The 23326-nt window shown below is 36.9% G+C and overlaps 1 protein-coding gene across 2 annotated transcripts in view; it reads left to right on the forward strand.

Annotated features, from left to right (window-relative positions):
• Pcmt (Protein-L-isoaspartate (D-aspartate) O-methyltransferase) overlaps positions 1–23326 on the forward strand; it is a 111183-nt gene that overhangs the window by 33954 nt on the left and 53903 nt on the right. For both annotated transcript variants that reach the window (XM_090399716.1, XM_090399717.1), the window contains exon 3: positions 22846–22982. In XM_090399716.1, the coding sequence (XP_090255842.1) occupies positions 22846–22982 (137 nt within the window). The remainder of the gene's footprint in view (positions 1–22845; positions 22983–23326) is intronic.

Consider the following 23326-nt stretch of genomic DNA (forward strand, 5'->3'; position numbering starts at 1 on the left):
ACAAAGTTACCACTTTGAAGGATGTACTGAAATTAATGAGCATTCTGCCAATGTATTTCATTTTGGGGAAAGACCAAAAGGAAATGGTAATGTTGTGAATGGAGGCTAGAATTGATTCTACCAGCGATGTTTTAGTTGTCAAGGAGGCTACATATTAAATAAGGTTGTGGGATGGGTAATCATATTTTTGGGGACTATGTGAACGAGTTGTCCATACCTTAAATCAGGTTGTGTAATGAGTTGCAGTAGAGAGATGCCTAGATGGCAAAATAATGTGAATGCACTGCACAAGGGTGGTACTAAGATTTACAATCATAAGGTTGTATCTGTGGCTATGATTAAGGTACTAGAAAGAGAGAGATTGAATCAGTGTGCTGGATAAGGGAGAGAGTGATATTTTTAGACTTTGCATAAGTGTTTGACAGATTGTAGCATGGCAAGTTTGTCCATTGAGCAAAATGTGATAATAGATTACAGAGATGGATAGAAAATTGGGTGTTGAATTAAGAAGGGGAAAAAAAAAACAATGATCGGTTATTGGATAAGACTAGAAACTCATAGAAGAGAGGTATGAAATTAAAATAATGTTGGAAAATGATAAATCTCACAGAATTAAGGAATTCATTTGAGCATTTACAAGAGTGAAATATAAGTTAGAAAATCTGTAAGAGAAGATGAAAGGAATTATGTGGACAGTTTGTCAAAAGCAGCACAAAACACTGCAGCATTAGGACCTATTTGAAAACTGTGAGGTGAAGAAAAATGTGCTACGAAGAAAAAAAAGTAAATGCTATAAGGGATAAAAATGGTTTGCTGAAGAGAATAAGTTTATTAGATGTAAAGAACACTTTAATGAGATTTTAAATGTTGAAAACAATATAACTGGTGTAAAAATATTTATGTAGCTCCAAAAAGTCTAAATATTTTTACATAAATTTTGCCAAGGTCAAGCCCAGTAAGAATTGTAACTTGTACATAGATGTTTGTTTAGATATAAATAATCCCAATGGGAATTGTATATGCTCTCTGCCAAATAAGGCAATATTCTAGAAGGTGTAGTATTAAGGCAATACCGTTCCACTAGTAAACAGTATATTTTTAGCTATTTGTAAAGACATCACATTTTGTGTGTGTTCTACATGGAAACGCTCAAGGTCGGTGCTAGGTGGACTGACAAAAACTTCAAACGAATGTCCGCTGCCAGAACGAATAGGATTTAGGGAGTGTTGGAGAAAAACAAAGGCGGGTCAGTCTGAGAAAAGGATCAAGAGATTTCACCAAAATGTTTTGGGGGTCACATACCTCCATGCAAGGATTCACAAGTGACCAAATAAAAGGCATTGACGAAAAGATCGCATGATCGGTTCCAGAAATTTTTGTCAGTGATCCAGAGGTCGTCTAGAAGTCGTTGGCAGTTAACCATCAGATGTACGTCATCGGGATCACGACTTCAGGAGAAATCATGCCAGAGATCTAAAAGAAAGATGACGAGGAGCCGATCCGCTAGGCAAAACAGATATTTTCGCCAGGAGCTGTTAACCAGAGGGAAGAAATTGCTCTGTTAGTCCAATGTGCATGCAAGCATTCCACAAGCCGATAATCTTCGTCCGAAGTGCGGCGAGTACAGCACCCCAGAAGCGTTAAATAAATCTATCAGCGGCATAAAGAGGGAGAGAAAAATCTGACACAGAAGTAAAGGGAATAGAAGTCCAATTCGAAGCCAAGTGTACAGTGGGTAGCAGCTATAAAGTGAGTTGACCCGTTTATTAAATTTTCTTGAGCTTTTAAGAGAACTTTTATTAGTGGACTGTAAAGCAGAGGCTGATATAAATAGGCATATTTAACAGTTAAAGATTATAAAGTAATTAATTGTCAGGAATTTGTTGTTGAAATAAGTCATAGTGTAACTGTTTGCTTAATTGGTGAAACTTACCTATAGAATATTCCTAGCATAGAAAGTAAGGAGCAATTGTGTGTAAACGATATTGTCTATGTGTTCGATGAATTAGAGTTAACAATTAAGTAATAAGTACCATTGCTCAGTATAAATGACTTATGATATATTAAGAAAATTAGTTAAATATGTGATATGATTTGTGTGAGTAAAATGCAGGAACTTAACTAATTTATTTGTGCAGATTTGAATTGAGATGTTTTTTTTATTATTGCAAATGCAGTGTAAATTTGTCTCATGTGAATTAAAAGTTTGTTGTTTAAATATTAAATAAGTGTCGCCTGATTCTTAATTATTTCATGCACTAATTAAAATAAAAAGCCAAAAGGCTAGTTTTCTGGCAATTGAATTCTTATCCATTTAATATCTATTTCATGCACTGTTCCAAAAAAAATATTAGAGCCTATTACCGGGAACCCAAGAGAAAGGATAGTAAATAACAGATAGTAGACCACGACTGCAGTTACTAATTAAATTAGAGATGCTCTGAGGATAAATAGAAAACTACTGGATGCATGTTACACTTTTTTTAATAGAAAATGAACATCAGTGGCGCAGCTTTTAAACAAATAAATTTTCTGGCGTTCGAAGAATAAGAAGACAAGTGCGGAAGGCAGTTTAGCATAAGGAGATATATACGAGATTAAAGAGTGATAAGGAGATCGAAATAATGCATAGAGAAAAAGGAGATATATAATTAAGTATAAGATATATATAAAGGAATATATAATAAAGACTTTTCCCCCTGATATTACAATGGCGCAGTTACGACAGGATTAAACCCATCATATTTTACACTGGCATGATTAGAAGTTTGATAATGGAGGAACCTCCTGGAGTCAATATCTAAAAATGAAACAATGGATGTAATAGAGAAGATGAAAAGTGGAAAGGCATGTGACAGTGAAAATATAGCAATAGAAATGTTTGACAACTAAGGAGACTGCTGCTGCTGATAAATTGCAACTGATCTTTAATAATGTGATAGAGACTGAAAATAATGCAGCAATTATAATCCCAAAGAAACAAGATCTCACCTGATGTAAAAATTGGAAGGGAATTAGTCTACTGTCAGTACTTGCAAAAATTTTCTGTGAAATATTGATAAATGGATTAAAAGTGAAATAGAAAATATGTTAAGGGATTGAACAACCTTGTTTTAGAACAGGTGGAAACAGTTTATCACATTTTTACCTTAAGGAACATCATTGAACAAAGTATGAAACTTAAAGTTCATTATACCTAAATTTTATAGATTTTGCCAAAGCTTTTGATAATATTGATATAGAAACATTATGATTAATTATTAGGAGCTATGGAATTTCGACAAATATGTGAGGATAATCAAAGAAATGTATAAAGGAAGTAAAAGTTATTGCACAGCAAACATCAGGAATTTTTTTTTTTTTTTTTTGCTTCCACCCACTAAAGGTTATATGTATATTTAATTTATTTTTTACATAGTCTGGAAACCCTGCTTTAGCAACCAAACATGGAACTTTTTTCAAGCCTTCAATAAATAGGAAATGGTCTCACACCAGGCAATGAAATTCATCTTCCACCTAAAGACAATTGCAAACATCTGTCCACATCGGGATTTGAACTTGCAGCTTGTTGGTTGGAGAGGGTATGCTAGCCACTCAGTCACCCAGGCTGGCAGAATGGTTAGAGATAAGGATTGGCATGAGGCAGGATTGGGTAATGCCTGGTTTATTGTTTAACATAGTCATTGATTGGATTATGAGAAAAGTGACAGGTGTGGGAAGAGGAATTAAGGGGAATTGGAAGAACCCAGATTATGTAGATGACATAGTCTTGATATCATTAAAATATGTTTATATACAAGCAAAATTGAAAGCCTTGTATGAAACAGCTGAAAAGGTTGGTTGTAAAATAAATATGGCTAAAACAAAAATTCTTAAAATGAACAGGAAATGCCACAAAGAAATTAAAATCAATCAACATGCAGTAGAAGAAGTTAAGAATTTTGCATACTTGGGAACAAATGCAGATACTAAAGGGATATAATGCAAAGATTGATAAAAGCAAATACAGGAATACCTTGTATAGCGCGGTTTTGAACAATGCGGGTTTTTATTATTACACTTATCATTATTACACTAACATTGTCAACACTGACCAGCAACTCCCAGGCGCGCCACAAGTGACAGTCGAGAGCCACGTTTATGCAGTAGTTATTCGATTGGCTCTCACGTACACACATTCTTTCCTTGTGGCATTTTATTATTTACGTTAATATTAGTATTTAATATTTTTTTATTATTTAAGTATGAGTGAAAAGAGACAAAACAAAGAAGACACTGTTGGAGTAACAAAAACCGCAAGTGGTTGACATTAGAGAAGAAACTTGAAATTATAAAATGTCATGAGAATGGCGCTTCGTTTGCTAAAATAGCACATGAGAATTCGATAAATGAGTCATCTGTACGAACAATTATTCAGAGCAAAGCAAAGATTAAACAACATGGAATGAGCACCGCTTGTTATGTCAAAAGTGATCACGAGAAATCGATCTTCTACAATGGAAAATATGGAACGTCTTCTAATGATCTGGATTGAAGATTGTAATCAGAAAAAGATTCCTTTGAGTCAAATGATAATCCAGGCCAAAGCAACAAGTCTATATGACAAAATGAAAGCGAAATGAAGAAGGTACAACTAGTGAAACTTTTATAGCAAGTTGCGGGTGGTTCTACAATTTCAAAAAGCATATGGGACTCCATAACGTAAGAATCCAAGGTGAAAGCGCAAGTGCTGACACTAAAACTGCAGAATTATTTCTCAATGAATTGAAGCTTACTGAGAAGGAAGGCTACACAGATGATAAAATTTTTAATGGTGACGAGACTGACTTGTTCTGAAAAAGAATGCCATCGCGCACATTTCTAGCAGAGAAGGAAAAAACACAAGCTGGATATAAAGTGTCAAAAGATCGATTGACACTTTTACTAGGAGGTAATGCATCAGGTGATATAAAATTGAAGCCACTGTTAGTGCACAGAGCGGAAAACCCAAGAGCTCTTAAGGGCTTTACAAAGAACAATTTACCTGTTCATTGGCATTTGAATAAAAAAAGCCTGGGTGACTCGTTCAATTTTCGAAGACTGGTTTAAAACTTGTTTTTGCCCAAGTTAAACGCTATTGTAAAAAGAATGATATTCCTTTCAAAATTTTGCTTTTATTAGACCATGCAGCAGGCCATCCAACTCTATTGACTGACTTAGATGAAAATGTCAAGATTCATTTTTTCCCTCCAAATACAACATCAATTCTGCAGCCGATGAATCAAGGCGTTATCTCCACTTTCAAGGCTTACTATTTAAGACGAACTTCTGCTCAAGCTATTAAAGCCTGCAGCAGAAGAAGATTCGTGGACTTTGAGTGAATTTTGGAAGAAATTTAACGTAAAAGATGCGATTCAAAAATATTTATGAATCTTGGCAAGAGGTGACTCAAAGCAACATGAGAGCCATATGGCATAATATCTTGCCGCATTGTTCAAAGGACTTTGTTGCCTTTGCAACACAGAAAGAGGAAATCTCAACAGAAATTGTGCAATGGCAAAGGTCTTGGTTTTACAAGTTTAGATTTTAACAATGTGAACGAATGTATTGATTCTCATTCAAATGATCTGGATGATGAAACCCTTTTGGAGTTGGAACAACAATGAGCCTATGAAGCAGAAGAAGATGAAGATGACCCCACTGATGTCATGGTTGAAGAATTTTCCTTTGCTGACCTTTCAACTTTTGTGAGAATAATCGATGAAGCTTTCGACTTTCTCATAAATGCTGACCCGAATTTGGAAAGAAGCATCAAAGTGAGACAAAGTCTCAATAATGCCATCAAATGCTACAGAGATCTAGTGTACAGATCTCTGTAGCATTTGAAGAGACAAAGAAGACAAGGATGGTTCAACGAAAACTAAAAGACTACTTTAGTAAAAAGTAAATTACTGTATGCTAAAATTGAAGCAATATTTGTTTTGTTTTCTACAACTTTTATATCAGTTTAAAAGGATTTTATTTGTTATTTAGTTAATAAAAATAACAATTTTTTTTCATTTTTAAACATTTTTATTATCCTAAATTTTTGTAATAAACAAATTAAATTGAAAACCTTTATAAATAGACCTTGAAGAATGCGGTTTTGCATAGCGGGGACGCTTCTTGGAACCAATTAACTGCTCTATACAAGGTATTCCTGTATTGCTTTCAGAAAATTAAATAATATATGGAAATCATCCAAATATCATACTAAAACCAAAATAAAGATCTTCAAGTAGCAATGTCAAGGCTGTATTATATATGGATCAGAGACGTGGGAACTTGTTACAATGTCGTAGTTGTTAATAGGTATTTACTTAATATGGTTTAACTCCTTTAACTATCTCTTGAATAATTTGTCCTATCTCAGCAGCGCCTATAATGTGTCTGTCTTTGTCTTACTATTATATACTTCAGCCCCTCAGATTATCATGTGTGCGAGTCTGATCTACAGAGATTGTCTCAAAGGTAAGCCAACTACTTATTAACAAAACTTCTGAAGTTAACTTCTCTTAAGTTCTGGGAAAATTTATTTGTTCTGCTGGGGCACCCAGAACCCTAGGATTGGAAAAACTTCTCAGTCAAGAAGTGAACCTTTAGATATGCACGTGGTTAATCTAATCTATTTCTATACTAAGTTAACAATTATCAATACCTTCTATAATCAACCATGTATGCAGTCATGGTCTTAATTAACTATTATCTCCTGCTTAGATCCGAATGATTTATGAGTGGTACATCGGATTCTTAGACACAGGCAATCATATTAATAAGAGCAAAAGGTTTATTTAACATAATGATCATCATACAGAATAAAGAACCTTCAGTTATCACTGTACTACTAGATTACAAAGTAAAATTAATCAATATACATCACACAGTAATTAATACTACAAAAAACATTGTTCAAAGATTCAAAGCTCGCATTCTTAGATTATAAAACCAATAATGACATTTAGGTGTTAATCAAGCTGTCTGGATTAGACATCTCTACAGCTCTTAAACATAGCTAGCAATCAACACAAGTACAATTATAATACATAGCACATATTGCTCACCGACTACAATTAAAATATCACAGTTCTGTCTTAATTTTAGATAGTCTCAAAACTTTATGAAGGTCTAAGATTCTTAAGTTACAATTACCTTCCTCTCTCACATTACTTGATTAAAGGTTTACTATACCGAACTCGAGAATTCCTCATGCTTGTCCTTTTGATTCTTGGATTCCTTTCCTTCCAAACATTTTCTTCCCTCTATGTTAAGACTAAAATTCCTGTCAGCTTAGGTTGGTCCTCATGGAGTCTGCATACCGATCATCTATGCCTAGAGTATTCTTAGCGCAAGGCGATTCTGCATCCACATGGCACGCTACCTGGTCACTATCTTTTCTGGGAGTTGCCCATTGTTTCGAAAATCCACTTCATTCATCATAGGACTTGGAATCGTGATCCCTCTAATCACGACCCGACACCACCAACTTCTGCCACCGAGAGAAAGAGAACAGAGAATCCCGACAAAAAGTTCTTGGGGCGAGGGGTTTCTAGCCCTTTTATATCAACCCCTACCGGGACTACTTGTAACCCTAAATTTTCACCCGACACGTTGTTCCTTTGCACTCGTGGGTCTTGCCTTTTCGTAGCGTCTTCCCCGAAAACTTAGGTCGCCACATGCCGTATGCGTGCATGACCGCTTGAGGCAACTTACTAATCCGGTGTCTTGCCTGCATACTTTGACTTTATAATCTCAGTTGGTTATATGCAATTTACAGTAATTCTTTTATATCAATTCTAACAGAAAACATGTATATAACAAATTCATTGTCTAACATACAGTTTAGTAGATATTTTACACGGGAATATTCACTAGTTTTACACTAGTTACGGTATGTAATATTTGTCAGGCTATATATAACTTATATAATACAAGCATATCCTTTTCAAGGGTTTTAACTTGTCAAATTATGAACGAAACATTCCTTAGTGAATTGTATTCATTCACAATTTAACAAACTCTAGGATCTTGGATTTTGATTATCTCACTAGAGGATATTATAGCAAACGAAGTGTCACATCTTTCTCCAGTTGGGTGGTGGCCAGCCATATCAGGACTTTTGTGAGAAAGGGTTACATGTAGAAGTATAAGGCAATTTATTGTGACCAATTCAGGAGGCTGCTTGCAGTGATATTATGAATGAGGAATGGATGGGAAGAAAGTCACTGCTTGGTCCTTACTCAGGAACTATCTGGCAAAGGCAATGACTGAGTTTATTCCAAAAGTCAGGAGATTAAATAAGGTAGACATAAAATGGATGACTGAAGAAAGGAACATGCAATCTGGAAGAAAAAGGCATGGTGGAGGCAGCATAAAATGAGTGGCATTTTATGCTGTAGATGGGGACAAGAGTACTCTCCCTCCATTCCTCGGGTATATTTTCCTGTTGGCAAACTTTCATGAACAGGTCCCACAGCAGGTCAATTCCATCTTCCTCCAGTGCCTTCCATGTCTCCACTGGAATCCTGTCGGGGCCCAATGATTTTCCATTCCTCATCCTCTTCATGGCCTCCATCACTTGCACTCTACTGATGTTCTGCACCATCCCCTCAGAAGGCTGCCCATCCTCTCTGTGAGTCCTTGCATTTTCCTCATTCAAAAGCCCCTCAAAGTATGTTCTCCATCTGTTTCTTATGTCCACATCCCTCCATAATACTCTTCCTTCAGCGTCTCTGATCTGCCTCACATGTAAGATGTCCTTTGCTGCTTTATTTCTACATTTCGCTAGTTGGTAAATTTTTCTCTGTCCTTCCTTTGTTTCTAATTGATCATACAGATCTTGATATGCCATGTCCTGTGCCACAACTCTCTTGGCTTCTTGCTTTCTCTCTCTCTCTGTACACCTCTCTGTCCTCTTCCACTCTTGACTCGTCCCACTTCTGCTTTGCCTTCCTCTTAGCTGTCACTGCCACTTGTACATTATTATTCCACCACCAACCCTCTTTCTGCTCTCTAATCTTTCCAGATGTCTCACCAAGCACCTCGATTGCACTCAGGATTACTTTTGAATTATGTTTCCACCAATCTCGTACACTTTCCAGTCCATCCGAAATCCTCTCTAACACCCTCTCCCTAAAATGATTCCTCACACTCTCTTCTTTTAAGCGAAACCACTTAATTGTCTTCATCCCATGGCTTCCAGGGGTTCTTATCTTCAATCTTATTTTAAAGTCTGCGCACAGCAGTCGGTGTTGCTGTGCCACTTGATCTGTTGGAATTACTTTGCAATTTGTCAACCTTAAGATGTTTTCTAGTCAAAATGTAGTCAATTTGTGAACTGTTGTTACCACTCCTAAATGTTATCAAATGTTCTTCCCTCTTGTAGAAAAACGAGTTCGCAATTGCCAGATCAAACGCTACTACAAAGTCCACAACCCCCCTCTCCTTCCTGGTTCATCATTTCCACTCCGTGGCCACCATGCATCCCTTCACAGTCTCTATTCTGTCTCCCTATGTGCCCGTTCAAGTCTCCTCCGACAATCACCATCTCGTTTTCTTCCAGTTCCCTCATTTCTTCATCTAACACGTTCCAGAACTCATGTTTCTCCTCTGCTGTACAGCCAACTTGCAGGGCATATACACATAATACGACCACCCACTCTTCTCCAACTCCCAATTTCATTTGCATGATCTTGTCGTTCCTTCTACCCACTTCCAGTACTTCGCCCTTCATTCTGCAAAACACCACAATTCCTACATCATTTCTTTCCTCGTTATTCGCTCCAGAGTAGGACAATTTATATCCATCTCCCAGTTCCTTTGCCTTTTACCCCTTCCACCTTGTCTCCTGCACACATAAAATGTCCAACTTCCTCTTCCTCATCATGTCTGCCACTTCTCTTCCCCTTCCAGTCATGCTTCCAACATTCAGTGTTCCCATTCGCAACATCCTCTCCCTGCTGGTCTCGCTTCTTTAACCGTACCTGTCCTTGATGCGGTAGCCCTCGTCCAGTTCTCGCAGCTGTAGGGCGATGTGGCTGCACGTCGCTTAAGGGGTATGCCTAGCCCTTATCATTTTCTCTTTGACTCATATCATAGCTAGAGCTGGCAGTGAAGTTTTATGACTGGATGCCCTTCCTGACATCAACCCTTGCCATTTATCCGGGCTTGGGACCGGCACCTATTGAGGCTAGTTTGCCTCCTACGGTGGCTGCATAAGACGAAATAACTTAGCAAGATAGAAAAGATTCACCCCTAGTCCTCGAATACTCTAATAGCATCAGGGGAAAGGAGCAAGGAGAGGAGACAGAAGCAAAGAAAGAAGGGGAAGGATTATGGTATTCTGTCAAATGCCTTTGCAAAATCATAGCGTAGCCATTTCCTTTATCCAACTCAGCTATTACTTTATATTATATGTTACTAAGACATGACAAATTCTTCACAAATTCATGTTGACCCTCATATAGTATTATATATTTATCTACTCATTATTGAATTCTCTTTTTTGAATTATTTTCTCTTGAATTCTCATTAAGATATAAGTTGCTGATGTTTTATGTAGAGCTAATATATCCCTAACCATTATATTACAGAGAATGAATTTTAGCTGTTTGTAGGTCACTGACAACATTGTTATTATCAGAGCTGTCAAAAGGAAAGATAATCCTTATGTTTAAGCTTATGTGTGATTATTTCAGGAAATGACATATAGAAGATTTAATAATTAATTTAATTATTAATTCCAGTGTTTTACAAAAGTTAAATTGGCATCAGGGGAAGTAGACACAAGTACAAATACATGCATTCAAGCACCAAATCAGTAAGTGAAACTGAGAAAAGACAAAACATGAGAGGCCTATAGTGCTAAATAGCATCACTTTTTGTGTTCTTGGCTTTTGAACTAATTGCCAGTCCCCCCCCCCCGTTGGATCATAACTTCTTCTCAATCACTTTTTATCGTCTATAACTCTCTCTTGTTGGTATTTATTGGTTGTAGGCTGATATATCAATTGAATATGAAGAAAATTTATATTATCCTGTGCCACTCCATGTTCAGAAATTGCAAGAGCAACTTAGATAAATCAACCTTCAACTGTATCAGGTTATCATAAGTTGGTGCATTTATCCTTGTTCACTTTTTCATTAGAATTCTTATTACCTTGATTATGAAAGTCAGCATGTTTTCTATGCCTGTAGTATAGAACTGTCTCTTCAGTAATAAATTCATGTTCTCCGTTGATATTGTGTTTTGGCTGTTTTGTATTATTTGTGTTCTTTCTGTAATTACCTTTTTCCATGGTAATTCTTTCTTTTTCTCCATATTGCCTCCAGTGAATCCCCTAGGCAGACTAATTGGTCAGATCTCTTCTTGAACAATTTTAATCGGTCCTAGTGAACGATTAGCGTTCTTTTTAATCCAGTTGATTCTCTTATCTGAAAGTTGACAGGAGATGTCTTTTCGACAATTTCATAAGGTCCCGTCGCACATTTTCTGAACTTCCCCGTTTTCTTGTTACTAGGCTGTTGTCGTAAAAGTACTAAGTTTCCCGGTTTTAATTCTTTGTAAATTCTCAATTTATTTGCATAGGCTCTAGCCCTTTGTGAGCTGTTTTGACTGGCTTCCGCTACTAGGTCATGTGCAACTTTGTTTTCAGTGATCATATTATTAAGGTACTCATCAATGTCTGGAAATCCAGAGTTTGCATGCGAGTCCTTGAAATCACTGGGAAACAGTGGTTCAAAACCATATAAAACCACAAAGGGATCTTCTTTTATAGCAGCATGCAGGGCTGTCCTACAGGCAAAAAGGATGTGTGAAAGGAAATTATCCCAATTAGACAAATGATTATCAGCAAGTTTGGATAGGGTTTGTTTCAGGGTACGATTCATCCTCTCACACATTCCGTTTCCCTGGGGGTGATAGGGAGTAGTGAAAAGCTTTTCTTATCTTCAATAATTTACACAACTGTAGCATGACTTCAGCTGTAAAGTTTGAGCCTTGATCAGTGAGGAGTGTTTGTGGGGGTTCCATATCTTGAAATGATCATCTTAAACAATTTGTTAGCCACTGTTTGTGCAGTTTGATCCTTCATAGCTGTGGCTTCTGGAAATCTAGAAAACATATCTATCACAACAAGTATATACTTGTTTCCTTTAGAACTAATAGAGAGCGGACCTATAATGTCCATGGCTATAGCTTGAAAAGGGTGACTAGGGATAGGGAAAGGCTGAAGAGGAGCCTTTCCTCCGTAACTTGATTTTCTTTGATATAGATGGCATGAAGACACATAACTCTCAACGTCTCATCTCATTCCCTTCCACACATATGTCTCTTATTCTCCCCCATGTTCAAAAGAAACCTTGGTGCCCTGCTAGATCAGCATCATGAAAGGTATACAATACCCAAGGAATCATGACAGCAGGACTATTATCAATAGTAATCATGACTACTATTTTGTCCTTCTAATTTCCGGTGATATCTTGTTTTGCTAACAGGAGGCCATCATCATCCAGGAATAAAGAATGCAGAAAGGAGTGTTCCTCCAAGATTCTCTTCCCTTTCTTGATTCGTTGATATATCCCCCCCCCCCATGTTGGGTCTTGTTTTTGTGCATCTATAATGGAGAATTTGCCCCAATTCTGAAAGTGTGTGGGTTTTCCTTTGTTTTCTTCTCCCTCATTTGTTTTGGCTATCAAGTTCATTATCTTTTTCTTTGCACTGGTACTTTCATCTACTTTATCATCTGAGGCCCTGGATAGGTAGTCAGCAACTACATTTAAGTTTTCCAGGAATATAGCATATCTGTATTTGGAATTCTTGTAATTCTAAGGCCCATCGAATAATCCTTTGGTTTTTATCCTTCATTGTGGATAAGAAAGTTAGGGGTTTATGGTCAGATCTTAAAAAAATTTCTTGTCCTAGTAACATATATCCGAATTTCCTTAAGGCATGCACAATAGCTAGTGTTTCTTTTTCAATAACTGAGTAATTTTTTTCTGATGCAGATAGTTTTCTACTCAAGAATGCAATGGGTCTAATTTCTTCTTCCTGCTTTTGTTCTATTATAGTTGCAGTGGTGTCATTTGAGGTATCTGCTACAAGATAGAAAGATTTTCCAAGTTTGGGATGAGCGAGGACAGGAGATCTGGTTAACGCTAAATTGAGGGATTTATGGGCGGATTCCTGTTCCTTTCCCCAAAAGAACCTTTCCTCCTTTTTAGTTAATTTGATTATGGGTTCCATTATTTGAGAACAATTGGGAATGAATTTTCTATAGAAGTTTACCATTCCTAAGTACCTTCGTACTTGTTCTTTCACTGACAACATGTCCTAGGTATTCAACCTTCTTCATGAAGAGTTTACATTTTGAGCACTTCAACGATAGATGTGACAAGTCCAGTCTGTTTAATACATTATCTAAGATTTCTTTATGTGATGTTAGGTCTGGGGAAACATATGGTCATCTTGGAAACATATGACTCCCTTTCCCAACATATCTGAGAGTACAGTGTTCATCAGACACTGAAAACTCATAGCTGAGTTTCTGGCCCCTTGAGGAAGCCGACAGAGTTGGTATTTTTGCCATCGAGTGGTGAAGGCAAAAAACTGTCCTCTTTTCTAAGAGGTATCTGAAAATAGCTAGAGTGAGGTCCAATTTCGAAAAGTACTTTGCTCCTTCTAGACCAGTCAGAAGTTCTTCTATGTTACATAGAGGAAAATCAATGGGCTTTGTGACTTTATTAATCTCACTCAGATCTAATATAATTCTCAGATTTCCATCAGGCTTTTCCACCAACAAAAAGGGGCTATTCCATCTGGAATTAGACTTTTCTATGATCCCAGCTCTGTTGGCTATCTTGTCTGTACAGGATAACGAGCTAATATCTTCAGTGAATGTTTGGGGATACTTTTGGAAAATTGATAGAACGAATTTCCTTATTTATACTCTATCGGTCTTTGACTCTGCCAAATTGATAGCTTCGTGCAACAATTTCTTTTTTTCATCACTCAATCCGTCTTCAAAATTCAAGGTTTCAATCTCCATCCTGTTACATTCTCTTCTTTTATTCTCTTCATCGTACATTGGTTGATAACTCATGCCACACAAGGAAATGGTTCCGGAGGCAAAGTCACACATGAATTAATTTTTCTCCAGGAAATCAAGTCCTAGTATGATCTGGTTATTTGTGTCAGCAATTTCTGGAAGGATAATGAGTTCATGTGAGAACTTCACCAGAAAACAAGGTATGGAAAATTTAGCATTTATTTTTCTTGTGGCAATCAGTTCAATTTTAGCGATTCCAGTGATTTTTTACTGGTTTCTGAATTATGGTGATGTTATCAGAAAAGTCATCAACAAGTTTATTCACCATGGAGTTAGGAATAACTGATATGTGGGCTCCAGTATCTACAAGAATATCGCATGGAATCTTCCCAATTAGACTCTGCACAAGAGATAAGGGTAATCTACCATTCTCTTTTGCCATTGTCACGTTTTGCATTCTATGGGAATTGTAGTCTAGTGAATCTGGTTTGTCATTCGAGATGGTAGAGACATTTATATTAACTTCCTCATTCTTATTTCCTTTTTTCTTTTTACAGTTTGAAAAGTATTCAAGAATTGGTAAGGGTGTAAGCTGATCATTACAGTCCTGCATAAGTGATTGTTTCATGGAGCATATTTGTTCCATTTCTTCCAGTATTTTCTCTCTTTCCTTGGCCACACTATAGCATCCTTCTATACTGACAGCTTTTTCTTTTTTTTTTGTAAATCACCTCTCTTAATTTTTCATGCAATCCAAGTCGAAATAGTTGAAAAGTAATCCAATCTAGGTGAGGTTTTTCTGCAGGGGATATTCTCATAGATTTAGCAATGTTCACCAATCTATTGAAATAACTAGTCGCATCTTCTGTGTCACTTTGCTTGTATTCGTGAAGCTCTATAAGGGTTTGACAGTAGTACTTAGTATAGAAAAATTTAGAGATTAGTTCGTCCTTAAATTTCTTGTACTCTAATGTTTCTCTATGTACTGGAGATGAGTATAAAAATGTTCTTGCTTTACCAATTAATTTGTTTCTGAGCAATATCAATAACTGAAAGTCAGTCCAATTTGCTATCTGAGTTTTTCAATAAAGGTAAAAAATGACAATACATCATCTGATTCCTCTCCTGAAAATTGAGGAAAGACCTGTTGGGGGTTCACAGTTCTGAAGAATTCACTGTCTTCCATTGCCTTGCTAGATGCAAGAGCCATATTGGATTATCATTTGCTACTTTAATTTTCACAACTTCAACTTTAAAACTATTCAAAATATAATTCTTTGCCTGATTTGTTCCACAACCAACTCACCGTGATTCACTTAACTTTACTACTAAAGTTTTAGGAATAAGTTCTTAAGTTAAACATAAAAAAAAAATCTAATCTCTCAATTAATATTCATGAATCAACATTCCGTCGACTGCGCCACTTTGTTTGATCATAAACTTCTGCTCAATCACGTCTTATCGTCTATAACTCTCTCTTGGTATTTATTGGTTGTAGGCTGATATATCAATCGAATATGAAGAAAATTTATATTATACTGCGCCACTCCATATTCAGAAATTGCAAGAGCAACTTAGATAAATCAACTTTCAACTGTATCAGGTTATCATAAGTTGATTTTAGGCTGAGGTTTTTATTTTTATTACATAGGGTTCCCGCTGAGATTCAAATTATTTTAATGAGCGGTGCAATAAAACAATCAGGCAAATACAAGATTCAATTCAAACACAATTATGTAATGCAGTGACACAAATTACATCATAACACAATATTCCAACAGGGACATTATGATTGAACGAATATAAAGCTCTCATTAAGTCACTAGTATACTACTCAGTTGAGCTTAAACTTTATAATTAAAGATTATATTTAACAGATCTTATCCATCTTATTACAAAGAACTTATAACTCTACTCTGATTAATGTTACATTTCAAAACGTTTTTAAATATCAAATCAGTTCAAGATATTCAGAAGAATACAACTCATGAAACATTCAGACATTCGTTTGTAGTTCTCTAGACTCAGTTAATCAATTTTAGTTCATGTAAGTTAGAGATTCCTAAATTACAGTATTATTACTATTATTATTACTATTATTACGGGCAACTCCAGGGAGTCATTGGACTCATCGAGGGAGTCCCCAAATCATATTCATCACAACTATTTGACATTCATACAGTATCTATCATACCTCGCCTTAAACTCATTCACTGTCACAGCATCCACCACAGACTCAGGGAGCGCATTCCACTCATTCACTACTCTAAAAGTAAAGAACCCAGCTCTAACACCTTTACTAACCACACTTTTGCCCAGTTTCCATGGATGTCCCCTAGTCCTCCCACAACCAGCCCTGTTCTCAAAAATATCTTCTGAATTAATTTTATAGAAACCCTTCAGTAATTTGAATGTCTCAATCATATCTCCCCTCCTCTGCCTATCAACCAATTTTTGCAACCCACAAATCCTCAACCTGTTCTCATACGGTTCATTCCACAGACCTGCTATCATCTTGGTCACTCGCCTCTGGATCCTCTCCACCTCCTCCCCATCAAGAAGAAACCTAGGTGACCAAATCTGAGCACAGTAGTCTAGATGGGGTCTTATCAAGGCTCGATACAGAGGAACAATAACCTGCTTGTCTCTGCTTGTCATCGTATTCTTCAGCAACCAAGTGATTTGATGAGCTGTTTTGGTCACTTTTGCAATGTGTCCCCTAAATTTCAATTCCTTATCTACCAACACTCCTAAATCTCGTGCCTCATCAATTTCCTGGAGCACGGTTCCACCAATGCAGTAAACTGCTGCCAATCTTTTCACCCCAAAATGCATAACCTTACATTTTGCCACATTAAACTGACATCCATTCTCCTTAGCCCAGACCTCCAATCTATCCAAATCATCCTGCAAAATTTTGACGTCATCTGCATTCACTATTGCCCTACCCATCTTCGCATCATCCGCAGACAAATGAACTGTTCCTCTCAGATCATTTCCTATATCATTTATGAACAAATTAAACAGCAGTGGTCCAAGAACAGATCCTTGTGGCACACCACTAGTCACAGGCCGTCTTGTGGACTCTACTCCCGAGTAAACCACTCTCTGATATCTCTCCATCAACCACCCTCCTATCCATCTCACCAACCCTATGTCCATTCCCATATGCTGCAATTTACTGATTAGAATTCCATGTGATATCCTGTCAAAGGCCTTGGCAAGGTCCAGTAGAATCACCGTAAACCCATTACCCTTATCCAGTTCAGCCGTCACTGTTATAATACGTGAGCAAATTACTGAGGCATGACCTACCCTTCACAAAACCATGCTGTCCCCGATACAGTATCCCATTTTCTTCTATCCAATCTTGTATTTTCCTCTTGACTATTTTCTCTAAGACCTTGACAATGATTCCTGATATGCTAATCGGTCGGTAATTTACTACAGCAGTCTTGGAACCACCTTTATGCAGTGGAACTATTTTCCCCTCTTTCCACCCGCTCAGGACTAACCCAGACCCGAGACTCAAATTAAACAAAATGGTCAAGGGTACTGACAATTCTTTAGCTGCTTCTCGTACAACATGAGCTGGTATACCATCCAATCCCACAGATGTATTGACATTGAGGTTATGCAATAGACTACTCACCTCCACTTCATTAACCACAATTCCCGTATAATCTACTGGTTTATTCGTTTCTGCAATGTCACCACCTGGATGATATACTTTTGCAAAGTGCTCACTCAGTAACTCAACTATCTCAACTGATTCAGTTACCTCCCTACCATCGGCATTCTTTAAAATCAATCTGCCATGTACATTTTTCCTTTTACTTGCTACATATCTAAAAAACTGTTTAGGATTCTCTTTAGCCTGCATGGCCAATGTTCTTTCGTAATCCTTTTTTGCTTTTCTTACCACACTCGTCACCCTTCTGGCCTGTGCTTTATACCATTCATGTGCCTGCCGGTCACCCTTCTCCTTAAATTCCCTCCATAGTTGTTTCTTTTTTTGCAACTCAAGCTTAATGGTGTTATTCATCCATTTAACCCCTACTTGATTTATTATTCGGACTCTAGGTATACAGTCAGCCATTGCTTCATGCAAGCACTTCTTAACTACCTCCCATGCACTATCAACTTCTAGTCCTTGCAGTTGTACATGCCATGGCACTGAACCAATCAAACGCCTAAGCTTGTCATACTTTCCAGCCCGATAATTCCACATGTACCCTGTCTTAATTGAAAATTCTACACCTTTAGCCACCTCCCAAGTTAAGACCCTATGATCACTCTCACCGATTGGTGGCAATGTGGTCATATTTGTTACAGCCAAATCCTCAGATGTAATTACTAGGTCAAGCACTCTCTGACCCCTAGTATTTTCCATTACATGCTGTCGCAGATAGTTATCCCTTAATAACCGCATAAAATCCAGTTCCTTCCTTCCGTGTGTCCTCTCCTCACTCCAATCAATGCGACCATAGTTGAAATCTCCCATAATAATCACCCTCCTTCCACCCATTTCTTCTATTTGCTTGTGCATACTGTCACCACCATCTTTTCCATCACCTGGTCTATAGCAGCACCCAATTGTATATTTAGTTCTGCTAGCCACAATCTCACACCAAATGGCCTCAAATGTGCTCTTTTCTCTATCCTGCAATTCAACTTCTATTCTCCTTGGCTGGAGCTCATCAGCTATCATCAACAATACTCCTCCCCCCATTTTATTCTCTCTTCTGTCATTCCTGAACACACTATACCCATCACATTCAATCCCACTAGTTATATCATCTACAGTCAGCCATGTTTCACTAATACCTATAACCTGTGGTCTGGAAGTGCCAACCATGGCCAAAAACTCTTCCTTCTTGTTCCTAATACTCCTAGTATTAGTGTACATGAATTTAAGACCCCCATTAGCCCCAACCCTACCTTGATGCCTTATATTAACTATCCCACTCAGATTTGTTGTCCTTATTTGCTCTGGCATATTATATTCATTCTTACATTCAACTGCCTCCATAAGGACTGTATCTCTACCCCCCCCCCTAACAAATCTAGTTTCCCTGAGTTTGCACATCCACTACATTCAGCAACACTTTCTCAAGTCTTCTTACACCGTAACCATTCAAATGCAAGCCATCCATCTTATATAGATCCTTTCGCCCATCAAACTCACTCCACACATCCACAAATTCCACACCACTCGTCATACATAACCCACGCATAAAGTCATTTGCAATTATAGCCCTCCTTTTAAACATTTCACTGTCATACCGTGGCAAAAGACTAATCATTCTAACTCTCTCACTCTTTTCTTTTGCTACCTCAAACAATTCATTCAGGTCTTCTATCATTTCCATTTTATCTCCTTTCAAATCATTCGTACCTGCCACAACAATCATTTCTTTCACCCTTTCCTTTTGCTCTCTAATAGACGCAGTTACGTCCTTTATGGTCGCACCAGGTTGGTACGATTTTGTCAAATCCTCTACTAACACACCTCGTACTAACGAGTCTCCATACAGCACTCTATCCTTCATTTTGTTCATGTTCACATTCATACGTCTATTTTTCCTGTCATACCTTTTATTATTGGTTGGTTCATTCAGTCTACTTTTGTTCATGCACTCTAGCTGCTGTTTTGCTCTTTCTATCGCACTATTCAACAACGCGATCTCACTCAATGCATCTATCTCATCTTTTTTTGTTCTCTGAGAAACCATTTATACTATCATTCACACTTTCTACATTCACACTCTCACAATTTTCATGTACAACCTTGCCGTTTCCTGTCATATCCCTGTTTCCTTCATTCTGAAGGTTGACAAAAATATCACACTCACGATCCGAAATACACTTCAATTCCGCATTCTCCCTACATTTTCTACACACATTCAATCCTTTATTATCATCTAACCACACACCGACCGCACTCCACAAAGCGTACATTTCACAGCTAGTACACCGACTCATTTCTTTTATGCTACCGTTCTTTGATAACGATGGCGAACCTTCATTTCTGGCCGCCATTTTCCTTTGCACAGGTGCCATTATTATCTGTGACGTGTTTTGTCAAATTATACCCTAATCTTTAATAATTATTCAATTAATAAATAAGAGGAAAAAAAGTACAAACATCAGAACATTTAAGTACTAAATATAATTAAATAAAATGAAATATAACTAAATACAGTAACTTAGCTTCGTTTTGTCTTCCACCGTTACGCGTTCGATTCCGACGGTACCAAAATATATTATATCGCGACAGCAACTAACTTCCAAAAAAACAACCACTGAAGTACACTCGTATTCAGAGAAACAATTTAGCACTCAAAAACGTAGAAAAACGGGGGAAAAAGCGGACTATTCACCGATTAAAAATCACTTTCTTCTGCACAGCTCAAATTCACCGCCACGTGCTACGGCGATTCTCATTCAGTTAATGAACACTTAATTAAATAACATAGCATTTATCATTTGAAGAGGGAAAAGTCTTAGCACATCACATATTAAATCTTGACTTGCTGAATACTGCAACTAGGAACAATTTACTTTCGGAGGAATTAATTTTCGTTACTTCTCGCTAAGTATAGTAAAGGTAATCTTACCAGGATATGGCTTCAACACATCATAAGTAGATCGAACAACAATTTTTAAGTCCTTGCTGACTTTTACTATGTAGTAAAAGTCAGCAAGGACTTAAAAAATATTAAAAGAATCTTCCATTTCTGCGACTGATTTATAGACTTGGGAGAATATAATCTTTATGCACTTGGTTTAAGTTATCTAATTATTTCTTCATTTTCTTATACGTATTAACCTATTTCTTGCACTGTTCCACTGCTAGGCGTTAGGAAGTTTGGTAAAAATCCAACTCAGAAAAAGGTAAGTTAAAATACCAAGTGATTCCCGGTCCTTTAAATACTGTTTTCAGCACGTCAAAATTCCCCTCCAGTCTCCAGCTACTGTTCTCTATACTCCCCTATTCGATTCTCTCTTTACTTTCGTTTTCGTATCCACTCCTTCCTTTTTCCCGCCAAAAAATGATTCTCACCGGTTTAACTCATATCGAACTTGTTTTTCCCTTCGTATATAGTAGTTCATGCTCCGACACGTGCTAGGAGAAATTTGCATGTTTTCTCACAACAACCAATCAAATGATGTCACAAAGAATCTTCTGGATATATTAAAATTACATACATTACAGTTTCTTATATTATTATCAAAGGAATAAAGTAAATAAAATAAATGACAATTTAATATAGAGCCTTTTCATGTCTATAATATATTTTAAAATCACATAAATAAAATTAACTAACAAAACTCAAAAGGAATTACATGAATAACATTTTATAAGCAAGAAACTAACAGAATAAATTTAAATAAGTCCTGCTTATGACATAGTAGATGATGTTAATTATGAATGAAGTATTATTACTTATATCTTTTCATTCACAATTTAACTCCCCCCCCCGACCTACTACTTTATGGAGAAGTTTCAAAATAATGCCGTAAATGTTTCCCCTTGACCTACCATCTAGTTATGTAATGTAGACACTGTGTTTGCTACTATTTGGCCACATGGATCAGACATCCTAAAATCTTTCTCTCTCTCACTTAAACATCTGCCATGAAGAATTCATATCATGATAGAAATAGAAAGCAAAAACAACAGTCTGCCCTTCCTAGATACAATGGTTACACATCAGCCTGATGGATCCTTGTTCTTCACTATCTATAGAACCCACACATGTAGATAAATACACCACCAATAGTTGCATCACCCCTCTCAGCAGCATTAGGGAATCCCAAAAATCCTAGTCAACAGGGCAAAATTAATATGTTCTAATGATAATGCACTCACTTCAGAATGGAGTCATATACACAACTGTTTAGTTAATATTTCTAATCCCTGTCAGATGAAATAGATATTAACTCAAATCCATACTCATCTCCCCCCCCCCCTTCCAAACAGACTACAATAAATCAACATCAGTAAGGCTGGGAAAAGACGAAACTTGAGAAGCCTGTAGTCATAAATAGCATTACCTGTTGAGCTTGATTGTTGTTCTTGGCTATTGGACTGATTGCCTGTTGATGATTACCAGCTCTTCAAACTAATCCTTAACAAATAGAATTTTGTGACTACCTTAAAACCAGACAAGAAATTAGAATTTCTTATTTACTCTCCTAAAGACCAGCTACAACCTCTGGATCTACCAGGTACTCTGTAGCTTCGACCTTTCTTACTTTAGGACAGCCAACATCAAGATCTCAGAGTATCAAGACTGGATCTGATTCCAGTATTATGGCCTCTCTGGTTTAGCAGGGAGGCCATAATACTTTTCTCCAGTGTATCCTGTGGTGGATACCCACCACAGGATACACTGGAGAAAAGCCACCTTACTCCACCAAAGCAAGTATTAAATATCAGACTTTTCCTGGAATCTGTTTCAGCTATACAGACCACCCCAATCTCAACAAATATGGCTCCATCAAGCTGACTTTCATTTAGGAAACTCATCCACAAGCAATCAGCCAAATGGTCAAGAACACAATCAAGCACAATAGGTGGCACTATTTAGGATTATAAGCCTCTTTGTGTATCAAAATGTATTATGAAGGAAATATTTGGTTTCTGGGAGTCTGGATCATAATGTTGCTTTTTTCCCTAATTATGAAGAAAATCAGATTATTATAAATATTTGCTCATCATATTAATGTATTTAATATTATATCATGTACTTATTTTTTTTTTCAATTTATTTTTTAGAAAATGGCATTATTAAGAGTACACGAGTGGAAGAGGCCATGTTAGCAGTTGATAGGTCTAACTATTGTAAAGTGAATCCTTTTATGGATTCTCCCCAGGGTATTGGGTATTCTGTAACAATCAGTGCTCCACATATGGTAAATATACTTCATTGTATGTATATATAATTTATTTGCTGTATATATAATTTAATTTATTTTACATAGTTTGCCATTTTAACAGTTTCACAAATCAGATTTAGCACCTAATAGTGTAACTCTTAGCTGATAAAGCTGAAAGCTATTGTATTATTTCTATAATCCAGTAATTAATCTTGCTTCTATGGTGACCACACACACAATTGTTAAACTGATCTCATATACGGGATTATTGCAAAAAAAAAAAAAGAAAGAAAAAGTGATGCACCTATATCCAGTGAGTAACTTAACCCTTAAAAAGAACAGATCTCTCAGTTTATGATGGATGTATAAAAAGCTTGTAA

Source organism: Typopeltis vanoorti, chromosome 10 (assembly GCF_054136105.1).
Source record: "Typopeltis vanoorti isolate ZY-2024b chromosome 10, IOZ_Tvanoo_1.0, whole genome shotgun sequence".
NCBI lineage: Eukaryota > Metazoa > Arthropoda > Arachnida > Uropygi > Thelyphonidae > Typopeltis > Typopeltis vanoorti.